The following is a 24,914-nucleotide window of genomic DNA, read 5'->3' on the forward strand; positions in this document are numbered from 1 at the left end:
AAAATGGTATCTTTACCATACATATTCAGATGTGCTTTATGCTTGCAGTGCGTACTTTTCAATTAACTGAACATCACATTAGAGAAGATGATATGGGTTTGCCTGTTAATTTTTAAAATCTCATCAGAGATACAGATCTGGCAGAAATTCTTAAATTCAATGTGGAGATACAGTGATATATACAAACAAGTCATTACTTGAATGTCTGCAGAGTTAGAGAAGAATTGGTAGGGGTCTCAGGAAGCAAAAATTAAAATTAACCAATTAGCTTCAGGGAAAATAAGTCCACTGCAAATATAAAGTCTTTATTCTTTGAGTATTAATATACTTAATATTATTTTCCAAATAAGACTAACAAATTACACTTATTTTTGTTTTCTTTATTAACTTTCATCCCCCCCTCCTTTTTGTTTATAGTCCTACTATTGTCACTCATAATTCTAGGTTTTCCTCCAACCTATTTATTTCACTGCCAGATACTTCAAATCTCCAATTATGGAACCCTATTACCTATTGATTTAAACCTATATTCTTCAGCCCAGCAGCCAGGCTTCTTAGAATGCACTGGGTCTCTTCAATCTCCTACCACTCCTTACCTGACGTCTTTTGATGCCATTCTCCTTCCTCCCTCCCTCCCTCCTTCCCTTCCTTCATTCTTTCTCTGTTTCCTTCATTCCTGTCTTTCTATCCCAGCTCTGCCTTTGTCCATCTTCCTCTTCCTGAAATACTGATCCAAGTACTACTTATCTTTCAAAATCTGGCTTAACACCCAGCTTCCTAATCGTCCTACTCCAACCCACACTTATTTCTCTACTCTTTTAATATCTATTCATTAAACAAACATTCAATGAAATGCTTTTATATACTAAACACTTTGAAAAACACTGGGATTTAATGCTGGAAGACACAGTATACCTAAAAGGAATTCACCTTATAACAGGGGGTGGAGAATGAGACAACACAGTAGAATGTGTTGGTTTTGTGATAAATACATGCACAAGAGGCAATTAGGACACAGAGGAAGGTTTATTTATATACACATATGTGCTTGTAACATGCACATATATATATGCATGTGGGGGTGGTTATTGGCAGGGAGTTGGGGGGCGGGGCATGGAAAAGCTGTCTTCCCAGACCATGTATGTCAGAGCTGCGTACTAGACATGTAGAGTTAGTCAAGTTAAGAAGCTGGTGAAGACTATTTTAGACAGACGAAACAACATACACAAAGATATGGAGGTGAGTTAGAGCATAAAAAGGGATGCTGAAGAAATGGAAAGGGGTTCAACATAACTAGAAAATCGAGTTCTTTATGAAGGAAGCAAAGGAGATCGTGAACAGCTTTATAGTGAAGATGAGATTGCCCATGGAAACCACGTATAGAAATATATTACCGATCTTCATAAATTGCTAAATATTCTTCTCCATATATATTATATATTGATTGCCCAATAGGGTAGTTATCCAAGCCACAATGAATTCTGACTTAGGTAAATCATTACAAACTGGACATGGAGATAACGATTCATAGATATCGAGATACATAGCTATGGAACAAGTCTCAAATACCTGTTCAGGTTTCAAACATGTCCTACAACAGCCCTCTCTCTGTTAAAGGGCTTCTAGTGAAATATATGTATTAAGCACAAAACAGGTTAAAGGGTACCTTATTACAAGTTAGGAATTTTACTCCAGATCACAATAAATTCTCCAATGAGTTATGCAAAGCATGCAAATAAGTCTTTTTGCCTAGGCTAGAGGCAGGAAAAAGAGCAAACTGGAGTGAGTTTGTCCCCAAATTTAAAACAGAGTGTGTAATCCACCCCTTTCAAATGTGGGGACTGCTCTCCGTTTTGCCCTGAGTCTTAACAGCCGGCAAAAATCAAAGGTATGATAAGAGATGAGACAGATGTTCCTCCGGGGAGAAGAGCCTTCCTCTTTAACCACTGGCCACAAAAGGAAAAGGTGGGACGGCTAAGGATTCTCCCCACTGAGAGCAACTCCAGGCCAGCACCTGATTACTAGTCTGAGGAGAGGTCAAGAGAAGCTCTGGAGCGAGGTAGACCTCATGGAATGTGGCCCTGCACAGGATGGGTCCCCCCGAGGAGTAGCATGCTCCCTCCTTGAGCTGAAGAGGGAGTGGATGGGGGAGAAGAAGAGAGCAGGGGAACCCAAGGGAGATGTCAGCTTCCCCGAGAGGCAGCTCCTTATGATAAGGAAATGTATACTCAGCTCTGGGCCTGTATCAGATAAGCAAATAGTAGGTATATAATAATCACTAGGGGACTTAATTCATAGTTAATTCAATCCACCACATATGTCTTAAATAACTATGCTCAGTAACATTGTGTTTAGACACTGTGGGTATAAAAAAGATGAATAAGCAGAAGCCTCACCCTAAGACCCTTAAAACCTAATGAGGGAAAAAGACAAATAACTACGCCAATATAAAGCAGGGGGTGTAGCAGGGTGGGGAAGCAAAGCTTTCTGATAAAGAAAAAACAAAAGAGTATGGGAACAGAAAGCACTGGGGACAATATCTAACCTGAGTTTTAACAAATGGGTCAGACTTCATTAGGCCGAAATGAAAATTGAGAAGGAAGACGTAAAAGTAGGGGACCGGTATGAGTACAGGCTGAGAGGTAAAAGCTTGGAACCCACATGTGGGGTGTTAGAAGTATGGAGCTCATTGGCCTGGAAAATGGGAAGAATGCTCTTCATAGGGTGCTTATACTGACTCCTATCAGAACAGGTAAAGAAGCTTCAGCAGTCTTAGCTTTCTTAACGTCTCTGTGGAATATTATCCTCAGTCACTTTATCCGATTGCCAAACTGTAACATCACTGGGGCTCTGTGTGGCCCCCTCCCTGAGGGTGGACTTGATCATAGACATGACGAAGGCTAATAAACACCGGGGATGGAGGAAGGAGAGCCCATTACCACATTCCTCTCTCTAAAACTCTGTTGCTAAATTGGATGCCTTGTGATCCTTTGATACCAAACATGTCTGACATTTTCCATCTTTTTATTGGAAGAGGTTTCTTTTCTTACTCATGAACTCGAAAATAAATACAGGATTCTTCAACACATTCACTCATTCCGTTTGGGGAAAAAAGAAACAAAAATAAATACTTGTCCATCATCTCAGACTGCGTATAAAATGATTTCGTCTTCAAGTTTGGAAACCTTCTACACTTCATGGACAATAAAGTGTAATGAGATGATAGCAGAACAAATAAAGTCATATGAATTTTACCATCTTCATATTTGAGTAATTGAATTTCATATGTTCAAATTGTAGTTTACTTCTACCTTAAGAGTGACTCGAAGATGCTCTTGTTTCTTTCTTTCTTTTTTTTATTTATTATTTATTTATTTATTTATTTTTGGCTGCGTTGGGTCTTCGTTGCTGCGCGTGGGCTTTCTCTTGTTGCGGAGCACGGGCTCAGTAGTTGTGGCGTACGGGCTTAGTTGCTCCACAGCATGTGGGATATTCCCGGACCAGGGCTCGAACCTGTGTCCCCTGTATTGGCAGGCGGACTCCCAACCACTGAGCCACCAGGGAAGTCCCAGAAGATGCTATTGTTTCTTAACTACTGAGGTAATAAATGACCAAAGAATCTCTCCGAAAAATCAATTATCTGTTTTATTGTATATGCTACACAGAATGCAAAACATGCCAATTATTTTTTGTTGTTCTTACAGCAGAACTGTAGAACATGCTGAAGAAATCACAAGCTGCGTTAATAAAGATCTTGGGCTATGAGCAACCTGTCTCGTTCCAATCGTTAACAACACTGGGAGGGCAGACACGCCTAAACGGGATACAGGAGTCGGTACTGGGATTCACTCCAGGATCTCTGCTGAAAAGGTCTACCTAAAATACTTGCGGGCTTCGCTGGTGGCACAGTGGTTAAGAATCCGCCCGCCAATTCGGAGGACACGGGTTCGAGCCCTGGTCCGGGAAGATCCCACGTGCCGTGGAGCAACTAAGTCCGCGAGCCACAACTACTGAAGCCCATGTGCCTAGAGCCCGTGCTCCGCAACAAAAGAAGCCACCACAATGAGAAGCCCGCGCACCGCAACAAAGAGTAGCCCCTGCTCGCCTCAACTAGAAAAAGCCCCGCAGCAACGAACACCCAATGCAGCCAAAAATAAAAATAAATAAATTTATTAAAAAATAAAATAAAATACTTGCAAAAGGAGCAGCAAGGATTAAGAGCTTTGTAATGCTCAAAATAGAGCAGTTATTTAAATGGGGTATAAAAAAGGAGAATAGGAGGGGAAAAAAAATCCACTATGGGCTAATTAAGGGAAAGCAATTCTCTTAATTCCAGAGGCAATTCCCTCTGCTCTACAAAACTTAATTCGACAAGCAAGGACACCTAGGTATAGAAGTTTGAAAAGAGTTGATGAAACAATCAGAAGAGAAAATATGAACAAAGGAAGTTGATTTAATCTACTAATCAACAAACAAAAAATTTTCATGTTATCATAAAAGTATACCTGCTCAAAAAGTACATATTTTATTAGATTCTAATATTTTAATCATTATTATAATATAGAAAATAGTAAATTTAATGTTTTGAGGGCTGAATTAAAACCAGTTCATTTCTAGTCTCATTGTCAGATGACTTAGTTCTCATTAACCAGTTGTAGCATTTCTTTTAAGACAAAACATTTTGAAAAACCACACAACTGGCAATATACAAATTATTTGTGTTAATTATATTTGAAATAGGATGAGATATATTTTAAACTTGTAGTATAATTCATAATGAATACTGACTTAATATAATGAATTAATAATAAATATATACACAGTTCATGACATATATAAGTGAAACCATTGTGCTGGACAGTGCAATATGTCAATTATATCTCAATAAAACTGGAAAAAATAAATATTAAATAATTTTAGCCCTTCTAAAAAAAATCAGGTCAACTGTCCAATTCATTAAAACAGGCAATAAAATGTTGAATTTTTTTTCCTTTTTAATACAGAATAATATGTTTTAGAATAAACTTAGCAAATAAAAAGTCTCTTTTTATTTTCAATATGAGAAATAAAAGGTGTTTTTGCTATGTGTATTAACAATCCAAATTTCCAGATAAATCTAATATACAGCTCATTAATACCAATAGAGGGATTTCAAAACATAGTCTACTCATCTATCAAGATGTTTTATTTGAGTAGAATTTTGGTTGAAGAGATGTTCATAAAATGACAACAAGTTGAAATAGGAATTAGACTTCATTTATGGATGAAAACAGGTTTCATTGAGATTTTCATATAAACATTGCTATAACTATTCAATACATAAAGTATTTCATACTTAGAGTAGAGTTCACAGCAGAAGTTTAAAACTCATAAACTTTTCAAGCAGCAGTATCAATAACACAAACCTCTCCCCTAGGGTGGTGATATAAATATAGTATTTAAATATAAAGAATACCTATGGCAACATAATATTTAAATATTAAGAATGCAAATGGCAAGACTATCTGTTCAGCTAGACAGTGAGCTTATATTACAAGCTTCTAAATTTAAATGGAAAGACATATTTTGCCCTCCTTACATTTTTTTTAGCTTAAGAGGACTAGTATTCCCTGGATATGTTATTATTATTATTAACAATCTCCAGGCACGCTGATTCAGTAATTTCATTACAGCTGTGCAACAACTTTCCGATACATATCAGAGTTGACCTTACTTTCCTCTAGTTGATTGTGGAAAACTCATCAAAAAAAAATTTCTGCTGAAAGATACTGAATTTAAATGCCCCAGCTAAGTAGCAATCATTCAGGCTCTTCTTTTAGCAGTCCATTTACAACTTTAAATGTTTTAAGCTCAGGTATGTTAAGGACTTGTGTAATTGACATAAAGAACAAAATTAAGGAGAAAAATAAGGCTGTGGGAAACACTTGCACAAATTATTCTTAAGCAGAATGAAATAAGCTGAAACTAAAAAAAAAAAATTGCTAAGAAAAATCAAATGTAGAGCAGCATATTCCAAACCATGGTCTGTGGATAAGGGGATTCCATGGCCAATCATGCCATTAGCTCTATGATGCCAGGAAACCTTTGCAATGTTGTTCATTGCTTTGTCCTTAGTACCTAATACAGTGCCTGGCACATATTAGGCTGTAATATTTGTTGAATAAATGAGCTTGCAAAATGCTATACGTTATATGTCCCCTTTTTGAAGGTCACACTAAATAAAAGTATATTTAAGACGGAGAAGCCCTGTAAATGCCAAAAAAAAAAAGTTTAAACGTTTCAAATATAATTTTTCCCAAGTTTATTTGACAGAAACTCATTAACATCTTCCAGACTAGAGTTCAAGAGACACAGTTTGGAAAATGCTGTTCTAAGAAAAAGAAAAGAGGAAGTAAAGGCTGCCCTATTACGGGAACTGTTAGTGCGGTGTTAATAAAGATCAAAGATGGGACAAAGCAAGAGAGTGGCATGGACATATATACACTACCAAACGTAAAAGAGACAGCTAGTGGGAAGCAGCCGCATAGCACAGGGATATCAGCTCGGTGCTCTGTGAGCACCTAGAGGGGTGGGATAGGGAGGGTGGGAGGGAGGGAGACGCAAGAGGGAAGAGATATGGGGATATATGTATATGTATAACTGATTCGCTTTGTTATAAAGCAGAAACTAAAACACCACTGTAAAGCAAACTATACTACAATAAAGATGTTAAAAAAAAAAGATCAAAGAGAAATCACACTTGAATTCATTTCCTCTTGCTTGATTTCTCTTGCAACAAGAATGATTTTGGTGATCAGACAGATTAAAACAAAACAAACAAAACGATTTCAAGCTCAAGCTCAATATGTAAAAAGAGCTGCTGACCGCTTACTGCTTGTCCAGTATGCTGCTAAGCATACTGCCTAAATCCTGGGCTCTTCCTCGAGGAGCTTATCCTCTGGAACAAGGGTCTCCAATGTCTGTGTCTGGATGTGTTACCAGGCAGGTAACACATATTAAGTCAGATGTAAAAACTAAGAATGCAAGCTTTAATCAGTTTGTTGCCATAGAAGACTGGAGGCCTGCTGTTTCCAGATCTCTTAACTTTTAATATAAGCCAGAAAATCTGGATTTTTAAAAGATATAATTACCATTTTTAATGTTTTAATCAATTTTTAATTTTTCAATCAATTTAATTTTTAGAAAACTAAGGGGTCCAAATATAACATACATGGAAGCTGTATGCAACTCAGAAGCCACTAGTTTGTAACCTCTGGTTTAGAATTTATAAATGAGCGTCTACCCAATGATTTCAAGGTCTCTATAAGATGTACTGTATCTCAAATTAGATCCTTGGATGAGATCACCAAATCATCATTAGTTATTCTTAAGACCTTATGAATGTACCAAATATACCAAAATGAGTCTAAAAGCAGAAGAATATAGATTCTGTAACATATAGGTGGCTTAATCTGATGTTAATTTCAGCAAGATTCTAAAATGGAATATTAAAATAAAATTAAAATTAAATTATAGAAAAGTGGGCCAATATATGTGTGTATATGATACTGGTACTATTTTATTTTAATATGACTATATTTTGATATTTAAAATTTTTAAATTAAATATACATTTAAAATATAAATTAAAATATTTTATATATAAATAAATACATATAAAGAAAAATACATAAACATATATCATCATCACAGGTAAAGTAAAATTTTAAACATCGTATATCTGAAGTTTGGCAAAGAATTTGACAAGCTCTCTTATGATATCCTCAAGAATGCGGGAGAAATAAGAGTTAGGTGATAAAGGAGAAAGCAAAAGCTATGGATGAATGACTTCCCAACAGCCAAATCTGATGCATTCTTTTCAGTCCTCATTCAACTTGAACGCTGCATCAAGCAGAGTCCAGGCCTTGTAGCGAATTCTCTTCTCCCTTGATTTGCAAAATCCCTCCTGGTACTCTTCCTTGCTTTCTCAGTTTCCTGACTGACTCATCATTTTCTGCCGATACCTTGAATTAATGACTCTTATCTTAACCAGAACTGGGCATTAGAATCACTTAGGCATATATGTCAAACCCATATGCCTACTGAGTCAAAATATGTGTGGTTGAGACTAAGGAGTGCATATGTATATAATTTTAAACCTCAAGGTGATATAGATAAGCGACCTAATTAAGAGCCACTGCCCTGACATTAAAGCAACTCCCAGGAATCTGTGCTTAATCTTTTCTCTCTCTAGTTTCTCCCTGGGAGATTTTTCCCCCCACCAAGCTTTTAACTATCACCTCTGATGATTTCTAAATTTTTATCTCTATATACAGTGTTATTCTTTAACTCAAGACCAGTATTTTCAAATGCTCACTAGGAATATCTACCTGGATATACAATAGGTACCTCAAATAGAGCTGCCCCCAAATTAAACTCATATCCCAAACCTCCACCCTATCAAGACAATAGTTCTTCTTACATTTTTTTTTTATTAAGTAAGGACATCACTATCTGACCAGTCACCTCACTCCGAAGCTATCAAGGCAATAGAGGAACCCCTGCCTCTGCACTTCTCAATCGGAGGAAATCCTTGCTCGCTCCTGGCTATACTTTCATAAGACACTGTATTTGATATAATGTGACATACCGTCCCCTGATCACAGTTGTGATCCATTCATATGTTAACAGCACATGTCCATTAACTTAACACATATTTGTTAAGTATCAATTGTGTTTCAAGCCTACAGCTTGTGTGGGCCAGTTTGATAATATAAATTGAGCAGAACAGATTCTCCTGAACTGAAAAGCAGAATTAGCTGTGGGTTCTAGAGCTGGAAGGTTACACTGAATCAGGCCTGGGGTGGCCAGGATAACTAAGGGCAGGCTGAAGATTTATGGGCAAGAAACTGTGAGGCAGTAGATAAAGCCAGTCAGTAGAAAGAAAACAGGAAGCAGAAATACAGAGAAGAGTGGAGGTGCCACTAGAGGGAGAAAACCTGGCCTTTTCAGCCCCCAAGAGTCACCTTAGTGAAGTTTTTCTTTGGTTCCTTAGATTTCTATAAGATTCTTCAATGGATCTTTCAAACACACCCTTTACTTGAGTTACCGTGAATGGATCTTTGTTCTTAGCAATTAAGAAAGCCCTAAGATAGTGATCCTAAATGCATCTATCTATGCCCCTGACCACCCATCCACACCACATCATGTTGGCCCCTATTTCTGGTTTAGGGTTTATAGGATTCTACCTATAAAGCAGTTTGTCAACCTTTCTCTTTCCTTCCACTACCACTATCCTTGTTCTATTGCAAGTCTTCTTTGTCTCCGAACTGGACTATGGCAGCAGTACCTTAACTGCTGTGACTCCCATTTCTTTACCATGGACATAGCTAGTAGAGTGATATTTCTAAGATAACTGACCCTTTCACTCCAGTGATTAAAACTCAGTGATGGTTTTACACCATGTTTTATATGGTAAAGTCCAAACACTTTATCATGGTACACATGGCCCTTTATACTCTTGGGTCCACCTATACTTTCCCTCTCATCTCTGCCACTTTGCATGAGGTACCAAAGCTCTGAACTAAGCTTCGCTAGATACCTCAGAAGGCAAACTGAAACCCACATGAGCTATGCACTCGTTGACAAAGAGGTGGCTTTGTCCAGGCAACATCCTTGGTGTCACCTTCCTTGCTTCGCCTGGCAAACTTCTGTTCAGCCTTCAAGTCTCTTCTGACCCCCAACATACTTTTGAACTCTAAATTGAAACAGCGAAGACTGGGATGTATAAATGCCATACCAATAGAAGAATATGAGTATGGCACAGAATGAGCACCTTTCTTTTACAAAGGAAATTCTACAGGCCTCGTAAATGGACCAAAAGTTAATTGGCAAAACTTTACTTAGAATATGTTAGCCATTGTATTAGGAAGAATTATTAGAAAATGATAAAAGTCTAACTAAAAAGACTAACAGTGTGTTTTTATGATTGTCTGATTGCATACACCAAAAGTGTGCGTAATATTTTCACAAAATCAGTAAAAGTATTCCAAGTTATCACCATTATGTCGATGTTATAAGTCTTAAACTTCTTCAGACTTAGATGTCTATGAGAACAGAATTCTAGGATTCTGTTATTTAAAAAGCCATCTTTTTCAAGGAAACAGTGGACAAAAAGAGAGCACAGTTCTCACTGTAGAGCCAAAGTAATAAAGGGCTTTTTTGTAGACAAATTCTAGAGATTCTTAATTACACACAGGCTTATTATCTGTATCCCTGGTGTTATAAAGTACCAGAACTTCATTAGAAAAATTAAGCTGGAAAAATGAAGGCAGTACTTTGTAAATTTCCACTGGAAATTAGCTGGGAGAGACAGAGGAATACTGGATCAAAAGAGGGTAATCACGCTTAACTGTGCCCTAGAGCACCCGCATGTATAATACGATTTGCACAGCAACTACCTCTCCTATTACTGCTTGTTTGGAGTATTCTGTGTTAATGGGGTTAGCTAATTTAGTATTTTAACTTAAAAAGGCTCTGCTGATTAATAAATGTTACACACTGTGCTAGTAATTAAAATAAATGGAAGAGTTACAAATAAAAGTTGAATTGTTAAGAAAACATTATCTGAAAATGTATGATAATCCCTACTTATCATAATACAATAACGGTTCAGAAAATATGCAAATTGTAAAGGTCTAAAGTGTTGCAAAATCACACAAGTCCAAAAAGTTTTGAGATGTGTTAAATTTCCTTATCACTGTTCTTAGTGATAACTAATATAACCAGATCTCATCTACATATACCACGGTTTTTAAATGTCCTTTTAAAAAACAGTTTAGTTCAACTACTGTTCACCTCTCTTAATAATGAAGGTGGGGCTTCCCTGGTGGCGCAGTGGTTGAGAGTCTGCCTGCCGATGCAGGGGACATGGGTTCGTGCCCCGGTCCGGGAAGATCCCACATGCCGCGGAGCGCCTGGGCCCATGAGCCATGGCCGCTAAGCCTGCGCGACCGGAGCCTGTGCTCCGCAATGGGAGAGGCCACAACAGTGAGAGGCCCGCATACAGTTAAAAAAAAAAAAAAAAAAAAAAATAATGAAGGTGACAAAATACTCCACCCCAAAATAGGCCACTTTGGCCAAGGATTATTTTGAGCTAAAGGCACTTATAAACAACAGGTAGAAGAAAAGCCATCTTAGTTCCCGTTTTTTTCCCCTAAAATCAGGAGATAACACTCCCATGTGAAAGATGCCTTTCCTATACCAGGAAGAAAGAAACATTCCTATCACCAGAGATGGGAAGTCACAGCATAGAGAATTCTGTACCAACAGACCTTGTTAAATAATTTTTATCTTCCTTTGGACTCCGCATATATTTTTGTTATTTTCCATAATTGTTTCTCTTTGCTCAACCCAATATATAAGCACTTAGGGTTTGCCACTTGTTTCGGTTTTCATTTCTTTTTGAGGACTATTGTGTGTTGCAAAACTTATACTAAATAAATCTGTATGCTTTTAATCTGTCTTATGCCAATTTAATTCTCAGTCCCAGCTGAAGTCCCTAAGTGGGGAGAAGTAAAGTTTTGCCTCTTCTACAAAAACTATTAGAAAATTAATACTTTTTATTTTTCAAAAAGATGTAGGGATGGCTATTGTGCTGTTTGTACTCAGGTTCTTATGAAAGGCTGTACAAGTTTCAAATATAATACCCTTACAATATGATTAAATTATGAACTTAATTTCATAGGAAAGTTCAAGCCCTGGTTGTATTTTTTTTTAATACTCTAAATGTCCACACCCCAAACCTGCAGAAGAATTTTGAATCCTTAGGGATCTAAGGATATCCCTCAACTTTAGCTCAGGTTTGTAATTAATCTAAACACCCAAGTCTGATCTAGCAAGCCAGCTCCTTGGTTTGAAGGACACTTGGATTAGTTTTCTATTTCTACTGTAACAAGTCATCACAGACTTAGTGGCTTCAGGAATATGAATTTACTATCTTAGAGTTCTGAAGGTCAGAAGTCTGAAATGGGTCTCACTAGGCTAAAATCAAGGCACTGGGAGGGCTGCATCCCTTCTGGAGGCTCTAGGGGAGAACCCATTTCTTTACCTTTACCTTTCCCAGCTTCTAGAGACTGCCAGCATTTCTTGGTTGTGGCCTTTCCTCCATCTTCAAAACTAGCAAAGATGAGTTTTCCTTCTCACGTTGCATCACTCTGACCTTTTATGTAAGTCAAATCTCTTTCTGCATCCCTCTTCCACTTTTAAGGACCCTTGTGATTCCATTGGGCCCGTCCAGAATCCAGGATAATCTCCCCATCTTTAAATCCTTAATCACATCTGCAAAGTCCTCTTTATCATACAAGGTGACATATGCACAGGTTCCTGGGATTAGGATGTGTCTTCTCCGCGGGGCTATTATTCTGCCTACCAGTGCAGAGATTAGCACCGACTTCCACTGCAATGTCTTAAACCACTCCATTTTGGATACGGTTACAGTCTGCATAATTACAGTCTCCTGTATTAAGCCAGGATGTTTACAATTAATAGACGGTATTAACATATAGGACCTTAGCCCCTCTCATAAGACTTTGGTGAAGCCAATATCAGCCTATATCACCGGATTTATGATCACTCCACTCCACCTCTGCCATCTTAGTGGGTAAATTAAACATTTGCTCTGATAGCTCTGGTGCCGTGGCCTTCTGTTTTTTCCATCTCTTAATGATAATGACTTCTTTCCCCACTTCATCTAGGCAACTTGCATGGTCCCATTTTACATCTGAAAATAATTCTTAATATGCTCTCTGAAAAACCCTAAAACAAATATGTGCTGCTCTTTCCATTTTTTTAAATGTAAAGAAACAATCCTTTGTTATTTTTTTAAGTGGATTTGAGCAGAATGAGTAAACCAAGGGAGGTAGGAAACTGCTTAATGGAAGCAGAAGAGGGCATGGATATAAAGAGAAATGATAACAGCCCAGAAGCTCTAGACGCAGTTTCTTAGGGAACCTGGCAGCCTATTAGCTGGAGAAATAAGCCTGGATCAGATCCTGAAGGGCCTTGAGTCTTAAAATAAAGAATTAAGATTTATTCTGTAGTTGATAAAAAGCCATGAAAAAGCATTTGGGCTGAATAACTGCTTGCTGAAATTTCTCTAGTGTGGTCATGGTAAATGCACTGAATGGGCAGACTGGATGGGATTTACAGCAATTAAAAGAAGAAATTATAAGTCCTAAACTAAATCAATAGTAGTAAGGGAAGGGGGTGGCTGAATTTGAGAGATACGTGAAAGGTAGAATAGACAGGATTTGGGGACCAACAGAATTCCGGAGAAGGATAACAGGGTAATTCACAAGTCCCTACTTGGGCAGACAGTTGGTGCTGCAATTCACACTCAAGACAAGAAGAAGCAGGCCAAAGTAGGGTCTACTGAGTTTGGGGCATCTGGCGGAGACGCAAACAAAGACGGCAGCTGAAAATATAAATCGGGAATGTAGGAGAAAGATCTTAGAGACTTAGAGTGGAAATCACTGTCACAGAGTTGAAGTCTCTCAAACAGAAGCAATCACTCAGAGAGATTACGTATAGAAAGGAGAAGGAAGTAAAGAAAAAGTTGAATATTGAATCTTGCCCTCACCTTGGTTATATCCCGTTACCTCTCACCAAAAGTACTGCAATATTCTCCTAATGCGTTTCCTTCCCTCCAGCATATTTCTTCTCAAATACAATCAACAAATTCATATTCTGCTTCTAACATCCTCTTACTCAGAAGCCTTAAATAGTTCTCCATTATCTACAGATAAACCCTCAAATCCTTGGCCTTGAAGCCTCCTACCACTTTTCTTTCTATTGCCTCTCACATAAAAATGAGTTTCTGTCAAATTGGTCTTCTCATTGTTCTACCATCATTTATCCCCATATCATCAACCTATTTTTTATCTACTTTCTCTTCTTTTCTCTGTCAAAATCTTAAACATCTCTTTCCACAGAACTCAATTCAGTTCCTTTGCTGTGAAGAACACCTTCCTAGGTCATCAGAGAACAGAGCAAACTCTATATTAAAAAAAAAATTTTTTTCATGGCACTTACTGTCTTTAACACACGCTTGACTAGTTTCAAGAGCTTATCTGCAAATGATACTTATTCTGAACTTCATTAGGTTTTCTGGTTCAGTTTAAAGCTAGAAGCACAGAAGTTTCATGAGGCCAGAGACTTGTCTATTTTATTCAGTGCTATATTCCGAGAGCATAGAACTCTTCCTGACATGCAAACATTTGTTGAATCAATAAATACTCCTTTATATTTCTTATAATATCTAGCCGAGAGCTCCTCACATAAAGGTTACTGGACAATTATTTACTAACTGCTTATTTAATTTCTTGGCTTCGTAAAGATTGACATGTGAATAATGAAAATAATTTTCTTCAAGAAGGCATGAGAAAATTGAGTTTCTTTAGGAATAAGAAGTTTTTAAACGATTTCCAAAAAACTCTCCATACTCTATATGTAAAGTGTTACTGTCCCACTTCCTATACTTGTTTTAAAGAATATATTAAAGAATGTGACCTTATTTGGAAATACAGTCGTTGTGGGTATTATAAGATGCAGTCATACTGGAGTAGGCTGGGCCCTTAATCTGGTCTGACTGGTGTCCTTATAAAAAGGGGAAATTTGGACAGACACACACATAGGAAGAGTATCTCTGTGAAGATGAAGGCGGAGATAGGGGTGATGCTTCTACAAGCCAAGGACCACCAAAGATTCAGCCATCATCAAAAGCTACGGGAGAGACGCAACAGAAGAAATCACCCCTGCTGAGGCCTTGATCCAGGACTTTAGCCTCCAGAACCATAAGACATTAAATTTCTGCTGTTTAAGCCATCTAGTTTATAGTACTTTGTTATGGCAGCCCTAGCAAACTAACACATTCAGAAAATCTGTCTTTCAGAACCTTAATAAGAAATCTTCTATGAGTGGCCTATGAGAGTTCTGCCTGTGGTTCTCCTTAATTTCTGGTTCCCAGGGCTAGTAGATAAAATCCAGCCCATCTGTGGAATCTGTGGTTTCCTACCCACAGTTTGATGTCTTAGATGAAGAATTATTATGCTTGTAGCAGATACTAAACACGATGATAATTATCTTCTATTAAAACTCTGCTATGTTCTTGGTATTTTATACTCATTATCTCATTCAATCCTCATTACAACCTTTAAGATAACATTCCTCTCCCCATTTTACAGACAGGGAAACAGAGGCTCAGGCTGGCTAAGTTACTTACGCAAGATTATACTGCTGTTGTGTAATGCAGTCTAGATTTGAGCTCGCACAGATCTAGTTCCAAAGCCCAACCACAGTGCAATTTTCATAAAGGTATGGAAACAAAATAGCTAAATGTGTCATATCCTCAGATATAAGGCCACCCTTTGAATCCTTAAGGTTAGAAATAAAAAGCTCTACCTTCCTGGCTTTAGATAGAGGGTTCCCAGTTAAGGCCCTTGGATGGCAAAGGCACTGCCCTCAATTCCTTACAGGTGAAATTGGTAATGTGGCCAAAAACGATCCTTCTCATTACTAAACCATGTATCTCTGTGACAAAAGTAGACTTTTGGCCTAATTTCTATCACAAAATTATTATCAGAAAGATATAAAACCTAAATTTCTAACATTTCTTTTGCCTCACAAGATACGTTTATGTTATCCAGTATATGGAAACCAAAATGGATTCAGAAGAAGCTACAAAATAATAGTTTCAGTTCTCTGAAAAAGTGGATTATCCATAGGCTAGCTGTTAAAACCCACTGCTTAGCCTCCTCACTAAAAACATGATAGCTTCAAATCTGTAAGTAATTTCTTTAGCATTCCCAACTTGATTTGCTCCTGATTGGTTGGTTATCCTAAAAGCACTTTTCAGTCCGAAAGTTTCAAGGTGAAGGGTCATCAGCAACACTGTAGAGGTTGAAGATACTTACAAGTATTCCACAGAAAGTAAAAGTTGAGCACCTTTCTTTGGGGCTAACGTTGATATCTGCTCTTTCTAGGTTTATCAAGGAAAATACTAAGAAAGGATACTTCAGTATCTTTTATACACAGTGATTTCTGTAGCAATATCAATGTGGTCAATTATTTGAGAGGTTAATTTTGTTATTTCATAAACCCTGGCATCACTGAAAATAGAAAAATAATTCTGAATAACTCTTTTGATATTCATCACTAAATTGCAGTTTGCTTGACTAAGTCGAGCAGCACTAATCTTCTATAATCTCTTTACTAAAAGAAATCTACCTCCCCAAAATAATTGGAAAAAAATGTTTCTTATTTTCTTATTCATTATGTGTTGGGTAACTCATTCAATTATTGAAAGAATATGCTGAACACTCTATAGCTAATATCTCACTTCAAGTAATTGCTATAAAATGAAAAACTTTATGAAAATTACTTGAGATACTTGCCAATTTTATCTTTCATATGAGTTTGTTCAAAAATTTTTATTTTTCAAGAGTCTCTTCAGAAATGTATGATTAAAATAAAGCATATTATATATCCCTTCTGACTGATAAAACTATCCAAAATCCACCATGCTGGATAAGAGGTAATTCTAGTTTCTTTATATAACAAAACATACTTTGTAATGTATTTTGGAATTATTATTATATAACATATGTAATATGATGATTAGTGCATAGTATATATTATATAAATAAGTAACTGCGGTTTATATGTTGTAGTTGACATATAATTATTTATAATACATAATATATTAAATTATAATTATAATAATTTAGATTAGAATAATATAATTGCCTTTTTATTATTTAGTATATATAATAGTAAATAATTATGATATATTACAAAGATAATTACACGATATCTTAAAGAATAATAATAATAATTTTTAAAAGCTTTTCTAGATTTTAAATTGTCTGTTTATAAATTGCATATAACTATTGATGACAAATGCCTGAAGAGAGAGGAAGTGCCTTGGAGAAAGATGTATGAATTGAGACCCAAATCAGTGATGCTAATATAATAATTTAAAATTGCATATGCTCTTAGATTGCCCTTTATCTTTCTCAATCATCTTCCTCAGTGGTGAAGAAACTAAACTCTTTCATTGTAGCCGATTTATTAAAACTACAGTGCCGTATCAATGTATCCAAATAAAATTTAGTTCACGTTAAGAACAATGTTTTTGTTCTGTTGGATCTTATTATAGAAGCATCAGAAATATGAATACTTTCACTGGATAATTAAGGAAATTATCTTCACAGATGCATGGATAGTGGTCACTTATCCCCGTGAAATGCCATTCATTCTTTCCTTTTTCCCCTTCAGTAATATGTATGTATGTGTGTGTGTGTGTGGTGTGTGTGTGTGTGTGTGTGTGTGTATAAAATCAATATCATCATCAATATCGACCTTATCTAAAACACTTGCATATTGAAAAATGGTTGCTTCTGAATAGGTCAGGGGTGACCTATTCTCACAAATAAAAGATTCCTTTTCTCACAAATAAAAGATTCTCTACAATACTAGGAAATAGAAAATATTAAAAATACTTCAGGCACCAAACATGGTACAGCTACTTTTTTTAAGCTAAGAACTCACATATTGTCATTCACATTTCGCGTCCATTCCTGTCTCTGGAGCTGTGCTCTGGCCTCATTTAGCCCATCCATCGGTTCAGCCACTCGCAGCGTCGGTTCCAGAGGCTTGTAGCGCTGTTCCCACACTTCAGAGACATCGCGGAAGGGTCCCTGACAAGAAAGGGTGAGGTAGATAGTTTGTGATTTATGTATGATATCTACAAAGAATAACAAGTAGTATTTACTAGGTTACTTTTAAAGAACAACTTATTCTTCTCTGAGTTAGAAAACACATGAAGTAAGAGCACCACATCGTCAAGAAACGTTCACACAAGTGCAAGTGATTATACTAAAAATGTTTTAAATTAGGCAGAATTTTCCCCACTTACATCAAAAGAGTTTTCATGCTAGAACTAGTTAACTTGTAGTTATAAGAGTTGCTTTGTTTTCTAATTTTAAAAAGCACGTTTCTTATAATTTAAAAAGAATTCACTCCCATTTTGAGTAAGCAAAAATATTAGAAAAGACCCTGGGCACAGTTTTCAAATAGAAATCAGACGGCAAGTTTTTTTTTCATTAAAATAAAGCTTTTAGGTGAATGCCAAATCTTACACTTAACTGGTGGCCTCTTCCAAAATATAGAAGGGCCATATTTTAAATTAGTTTAAGTGTTTTTATTTAAATTCTAAATTCTATTGCTTAATAACTCTGATACAATAGCGACCATTTAATGACACAAACATATAGCAAAGTTCATAAGTTGCAATGGTGTGAAGGGGTTTACGACATATTCCACCTTTAAATTAGTAGTTACTTATATTAGTTACTAGTACCCACTGGTTATCTAGTTAGTATCGTATGAAACACAATACAAATCAGAGGTGGCTCGAGATTTTGCTGTGCCATCGATTACATTTTGTTTTTGTCACCTTTGTTGTGCAGGAGAGAAGTGATATAAAATAGACAAAGATTTCTAATCATATCCCTTGTCCTTAAAGATCTCTTCTTTAAATAGGTTATCACTAACAAGACGCAGCTGGAGTTACTGCAAGCAGTGAGTGAAGACTGGGGGGCTAATAAAAAGAAATGATTCACGCCTCATTTATGTTCACTTATGTTTTACATTAATAGAAACCAATAATAGGAACCAGTTACCATAAAAGTCATGGACCGTAAATAACACAAATGGCAAATAAGTATCATCTAGTACTTTTCACAGCTGGATAGGAGGATTGCTATATTTGAAAGTAGTTAATGGATTTTTATTGGAACTTTACTTTTTAAAGATACAGTAACATGATTCCAAGTTCAGGATTAAGAAATCAAAAGAGGATATTTTCTATAGATTTTTAATCTTTCACTTTGACAAATTCTGTGGTCTGAAAAATAATATTTGGTTGTGTTATTAGGGGCAAATTACTTCTCTAGACCTCTTCTCCTCGTATGTAAGATGGAATAATAACTATCTCACAAAATTGCCCTTAAGATACATAAGACAATATAAGTAACACTCTTAGCATTGTACTTAGAACCTAGTAAATATGCAAAAATTGTACTCCTAGCTTTATTATTATCTTACTACTCTTACTTTTAGTTTCTAGAGGAGTTTGAAAAAGATTTTGAACAACAGTAGCATCAAGTATATAAACAAAAGACTAAGGCTATGACTTTGAAGGGGCCTGCATTCACAAGGAATAGAGTCTTCTTGGTGGCCAATCTCTGCCGTCTGACCTTTGTCGATGTATCAATATAACACGCACCCATTTGAGGCTTACTCCACTACTTGTTCTGGAATTTTCTATTTCCAACAAGATTAGGAAATGAAAGAGGAAGCTCTACTTAAGCAGCAAAATTTAGAATAAAATAGACCCACTCTTCTTTTTTCATTAACTATAATCTTCATGACCACAATCCTCCTTAAGAATGTCCATTTTTCTATGTGTTTCAGTACCTGATCCATACATTTATATCTTAGACAATTAATGTCTTGCCTTTGAGCTTAATAGATCACCTTCCTAGTCAGAAAACTTGGCCTCTACTGTCAAGGTTCTCTTATGCCAAAGCTTCTGTTGACTTCTATTTCTATGGATAGACTATTAGATCTCAAGTGATCACTTATATCAATCATGCCTGGAATGAGGTAGCATCCCAAATTTCACTCTGCTCATTGTACCCATTTCCAAATACTAATTCCTAGAATGTGTAGACCATTCAGGATTCAACCTGAACCTATGAGACTTTGTGGGCTCTTAGCTACAGTTCTCCAATATTTGACTTTCTTTGCCTTCAATCAAGTCCAATTATGAGTCAAATATACTGATATCCTTCTATATTTTTAACAACCCACATTAGAGTCATCTTGTATTTATAAACTTTTCTCAAAGCTTAAATAATAGTGAAAAAACTTTTAAACTTGCTATTATTGTCTCACACATTTAAGAAATTCACCTCACAAGTGCAGACAGACTGTTAGAGTATAAACAGTATCATTTGGACTGTAGTATATATAATCTCAAATGTCCCCAGTGATGTGGGTACCTTTTTATTATAGATAAGTACAGGAAATGGGGTTCAGTCAAAGAAAACCACATTAAGAATCCCATTCTGTGAAAACAGGAAAGGAAAGAAAAAAAAAAAAAGCAGGGAAGGAAGGGAGAAAGGAAGAAGTCAAAGATGATAAGAGAGAAGGTGGGAAGAGAAGATGGGAAAGAAGGAAAAATAAGAGAAAGAAGGAAAAGAAGGATGAGAGGATATAATGGGGGTGGGGGAGGACAACCAGGGGTAAGGAGGAAGGAGATGGGGAAAGAAGGAAAGGGAAAGGAAACAATTAGCAGGGATAATTATTTTGTGGTATGTTAGATAAATGTACCTTACGAGTATGCATGTGGGTATGTGTACCTGTATATGTATATGTGTATGTATATACACACATATAAAATCTTCCATACAGATGTGTATTCCCCATACATATGAATGTATACCTTTATATAAATGTATATGTATTTTCCATGTGTCTTTATATTTACACCATGTGGGTATAATAAGAAATATAGGGCTTCCCTGGTGGCACAGTGGTTGAGAGTCTGCCTGCCGATGCAGGGGACACGGGTTTGAGACCCGGTCCGGGAAGATCCCACATGCCACGGAGCGGCTGGGCCCGTGAGCCATGGCCGCTGGGCCTGTGCATCCGGAGCCTGTGCTCCGCAAGGGGAGAGGCCACAACAGTGAGAGGTCCGCGTACCAAAAAATATATATATATATATTTGGTCTTTGTCCCTGGTTCCTGGCATAGAGCTCCTAAAACCTTTGCAATTTCCCAATGATAGGAGTATCTTTTGTTACTCATAACAAGAATACACCTGAGTTTAAGCTAATAAGGTGACTTAGGCTGGAGTCCCTAGATAGCCTCTGGGTGAGACTGGTCACCAGAAAGACCAAGTGATTAGAAGCTTGGCACTTCCCTCCTCCAGGGAGGGGAGCGCTATAGAGACTGAGGGAGGAGAGACAGAGACAGGAAAACAACCAACCATGTGAGTGACCCTACTAGAGGATCTCCCTACCCTCCTCTCCTTCCTCCACAGCTGAGCTTTTATATGAAATCACGGTCCCGGCTGACACCTTGACAGCAACTTCATGAGAGATCTTGAGTCAGAGGCACTCACCTAAGCTGTACCCACAATGCTGACCCATGGAAACTGTGAGAAAAGAAACGTGTGTTGGTTTAAGCCATCAGGCTTTATACATAAATATAATATAATTTATTATACAGCAGTAGATACACAGAGGCAAGCCTGTGTAAGAAGCTAAGAGGCAGCAGTTCTGGGGGTGACAGAACTGCTCTCTGGGGGTGACAGAAGTGTTGCTCTCTGGAACTTTTAGGACAGTGACAATCATCACAACCCATCCCACTCCACCCTTTAGCCCTAGGAAGTCATTTGCCAATCATGCTATATTCTAATCCATAGTGAAGATTTTGTCTTTGCTTGAGTTTTGCATTGTTTTGGGCCCTCCTTAATTCTCCAGCTAATACTTTTTAACTGACTCCCATGCAAATTATGTTTACAAATGTATAGAATCATATGAACCATCAGATGAGAGGCTAAATTAAATAAATTTGATAATACATAGGATTTTTCTAGCAACAACAGGTTATAACAAGTACAGTTATTACAGTATTGTTACATAAAAAGGTTACATCCTAGCCAAAAATCCTACATGTTAATTTCACACCCAGAACAATAAAATTCAATGCCAAGGAAATATTTATTTCTTTGATATATATTTTAAATGTACTTCATTTTTATTATTTAAAATTAGATTCTTGGGAATTCCCTGGCAGTCCAGTGGTTAGGGCTCGGTGCTGTCACTGCCATGGACCAGATTCAATCCCTGGTCAGGGAACTAAGATCCCACAAGCTGCACAGCACAGCCAAAAAAAAAAAAAAAAAAAAATTAGATTCTGTAAAAAATTAATTTTCTTTTCGTTCCACAAAGACAAAACAATAACTTTTTTTAAAAAAACAGAATACAATCACTGACACAATTCTTATGTATGTATACATATAGCTGATTCACTTCATTGTACAGCAGAAGCTAACACAACATTGTAAAGCAACTATACTTCAATAAAAAAGAAAAAAGTGAATAATAAAAGTACGAAGACAGAAAAGTTAAACTGAAAAAAAAAAAAAAAAAGACTGATGAGTACCTGACATCGTTTCCTATCAATGGGTGGCAGAATTCCGGACCGAGGAAAGGACCGGGCACTTGTGCAAGCCAGCCAGCTGCTAAGGCTGACGGAGTGCTTCGGCTTCACTTTAGGTCTTCGGTGTGTTAAAGGCTTTGCCTGCTGTAACCGCAACTCCCATGGATCAGGATCTTTTCTGAAAGGTGAGTTGTACATACCTGGAATCTAAAGAAGAACAACATCATTTTGATTTTTTTTTTTTTTTTTTTTTTTTTTTTTTGCGGTACTCAGGCCTGGGCCTCTCACTGTCGTGGCCTCTCCCGTTGCGGAGCACAGGCTCCGGACGCGCAGGCTCAGCGGCCATGGCTCACGGGCCCAGCCGCTCCGCGGCATGCGGGATCTTCCCGGACCGGGGCACGAACCCGTGTCCCCTGCATCGTTAGGCGGACTCTCAACCACTGCGCCACCAGGGAAGCCCATCATTTTGATTTTTATCCTTCATTTTCACATAGAATAAAGGGAAGATAAGGTTGTACCATACAAATTTTCATATGTTTAAGGACTATGTTAAACTACAACTCTAGTTCTTAATTAGAGGAGGACTTTAGTCTAAGGATATTACAAAATACACTTTGTCCCCAGACCAACAATTTCAGAATGATTCATGGTTGAAGACTAAACATGTTAAAAACAACTAATAGAAACTATAGTTTCTATCTGCTACACATGGCATATTTGATATAATTGTACTTGAGAAAAAAATAACAGGACCTTAAGGCATTCATTTTGTATTCTAACCATTAACTATGTATAGGTATACTTAACCAGCTCTGTAAGTCATACGTTCACTCACACAAACTCAAATATATAATGCTTAAACCAGTTTCAGGTACAAAGTATGAACTTAATAAATATTGGATTATTTGAAAGATTATTCATTATACAGCCTAATTAACGGCCACCATTTTAAGTTCTTTAAAATAATAAACTGGTATATGTGTATATATATTATATACAAACATACATGTGTGTATATATATGTATGTGTATACACATGTATACAATCATGCAAAATAACACCCGGTATTTAATGAGTTGCATTCACATGGTTAGGAGCATTATATCTATATCATCACATTACCCTTGCTGTCTATCACTGACCTTGTCACACACGGCATCAAAAGAGTCCAGACTTATTTAACACAGTGACTGTTGTGCAATGGAGGCTCAATAGATGTGTGCAGGTTGAATGTTAAATTCAGGTTTAGCACATTCCACTCTCTGAAAATTCAATGATCTTTGAAGACACAAACTGCTTAGAACTATATTTTTATCCCTTTCCTATATACAAATGCATATTCATAAAGAAAAGCTATATTTTAAACGATAGGATGGCTTGTTTAGTTGCTCTGTAGACATTCTAGACTAATGTAAACAATGTATCCATTAAACCTCTCTGGTTTTTCCTAAAAATGTGCTTTTCTCTCATGCCACCATCATATCCATAAATATTTCTGGTTGTTATATTTACCTCTTGAAATAAGCAAGTCCAAAGTATTATGACTACCTACGGTAGTTGTCTTTGAAGAACTATGCTAGGAAATTTTATATTTCTAGCCTAACTCCTCAGTAAGTATAAACCTCTAACTAATACCAACTCAGGCTAGATTCCATGTCCTATCCCCAGTGCTTCCTTAATTGCCTGGGGACAACTCTATCACACTACTTATTACATTGCTTCAAAATTATCTTTGTGTGTCCATCTTCCCTAAGCAAGCCGCTGGAGCACAGGGACTCTATTTTAGGTATTTTTGCATCTCCAGGGCCTAGCAAAGTGCTTAACACATAGCAGACACTCAAAAAATGAATGCTAAATGCTTATGTAGAAAAACAATGCACTGTTCAGAGGGCCCATAAAGTCTCTATTTTACTCTTACTTTCTTGAGCCGCATAAATATTTTAGTAAAATGTTTGAGTTTATTTCAAAATCTGATTGACTTCCTTCAAAGTTATAGATTATATCCTTTTCATCTTTCTTAACACTTCAGGTTTAATCTGCTTTTGAATACATTGTGATCTAGAACTAAATTATCACAGACCCACTGAGTCATCTTCAATTCAAATTTTTCCTACGCTAAGGAAAAAGTTAATGTAAATATATTTACCTATTTAAATTTTTTCTTGAATTGGCTCTTCTTTGAGACTTTTTTCCCTATACAATTTACATAAGATAAAAGTATTGGAAACATTATAGGCATTGTATAAGCCATTTTTAATGTCATGTTAACATTCTCTTACTATAATACTAAATACAGAACAAGGTGGACACGTAAACAGATATTTTTAATGATGTTAATGTAAGAAAATTAATACACATATGTATTCAAAATAGCTTTTGGTGAACAGTAATTTTTAAGTGGATGGTAATTTTTAAGATGATTTTTAGGGTGATTTTCTAAGATGAGACTATACCAATTGTAATGAGAGAAAAACAATAAGTTTTATACTAAAAAGACTATTCTAACATAAAATAGAACTAAATCTACATAGTCTATGAAAGAGATATAAGAGAATACCATTCTGTTTAGTGATGACCTAATTAACTGAAGTCTGTTAGTTTATCATTACCATAATCTTACAGATTAAAATGGTAAAATGCATACA

The 24,914-nt window shown here is 36.6% G+C and overlaps 1 protein-coding gene across 1 annotated transcript in view; it reads right to left on the minus strand.

Moving 5' to 3' along the window:
* The window catches only part of SPATA17 (spermatogenesis associated 17), a 187,221-nt gene that overhangs the window by 50,479 nt on the left and 111,828 nt on the right, over nt 1-24,914 (minus strand). Inside the window, exons 7-8 of the mRNA XM_065871860.1 lie at nt 22,272-22,475; nt 17,586-17,734 (exon numbers count right to left, since the gene is read on the minus strand). Coding sequence (XP_065727932.1) covers nt 17,586-17,734; nt 22,272-22,475 — 353 coding nt within the window. The remainder of the gene's footprint in view (nt 1-17,585; nt 17,735-22,271; nt 22,476-24,914) is intronic.

Source organism: Phocoena phocoena, chromosome 1, assembly GCF_963924675.1.
Source record: "Phocoena phocoena chromosome 1, mPhoPho1.1, whole genome shotgun sequence".
Taxonomy (NCBI): Eukaryota; Metazoa; Chordata; class Mammalia; order Artiodactyla; family Phocoenidae; genus Phocoena; species Phocoena phocoena.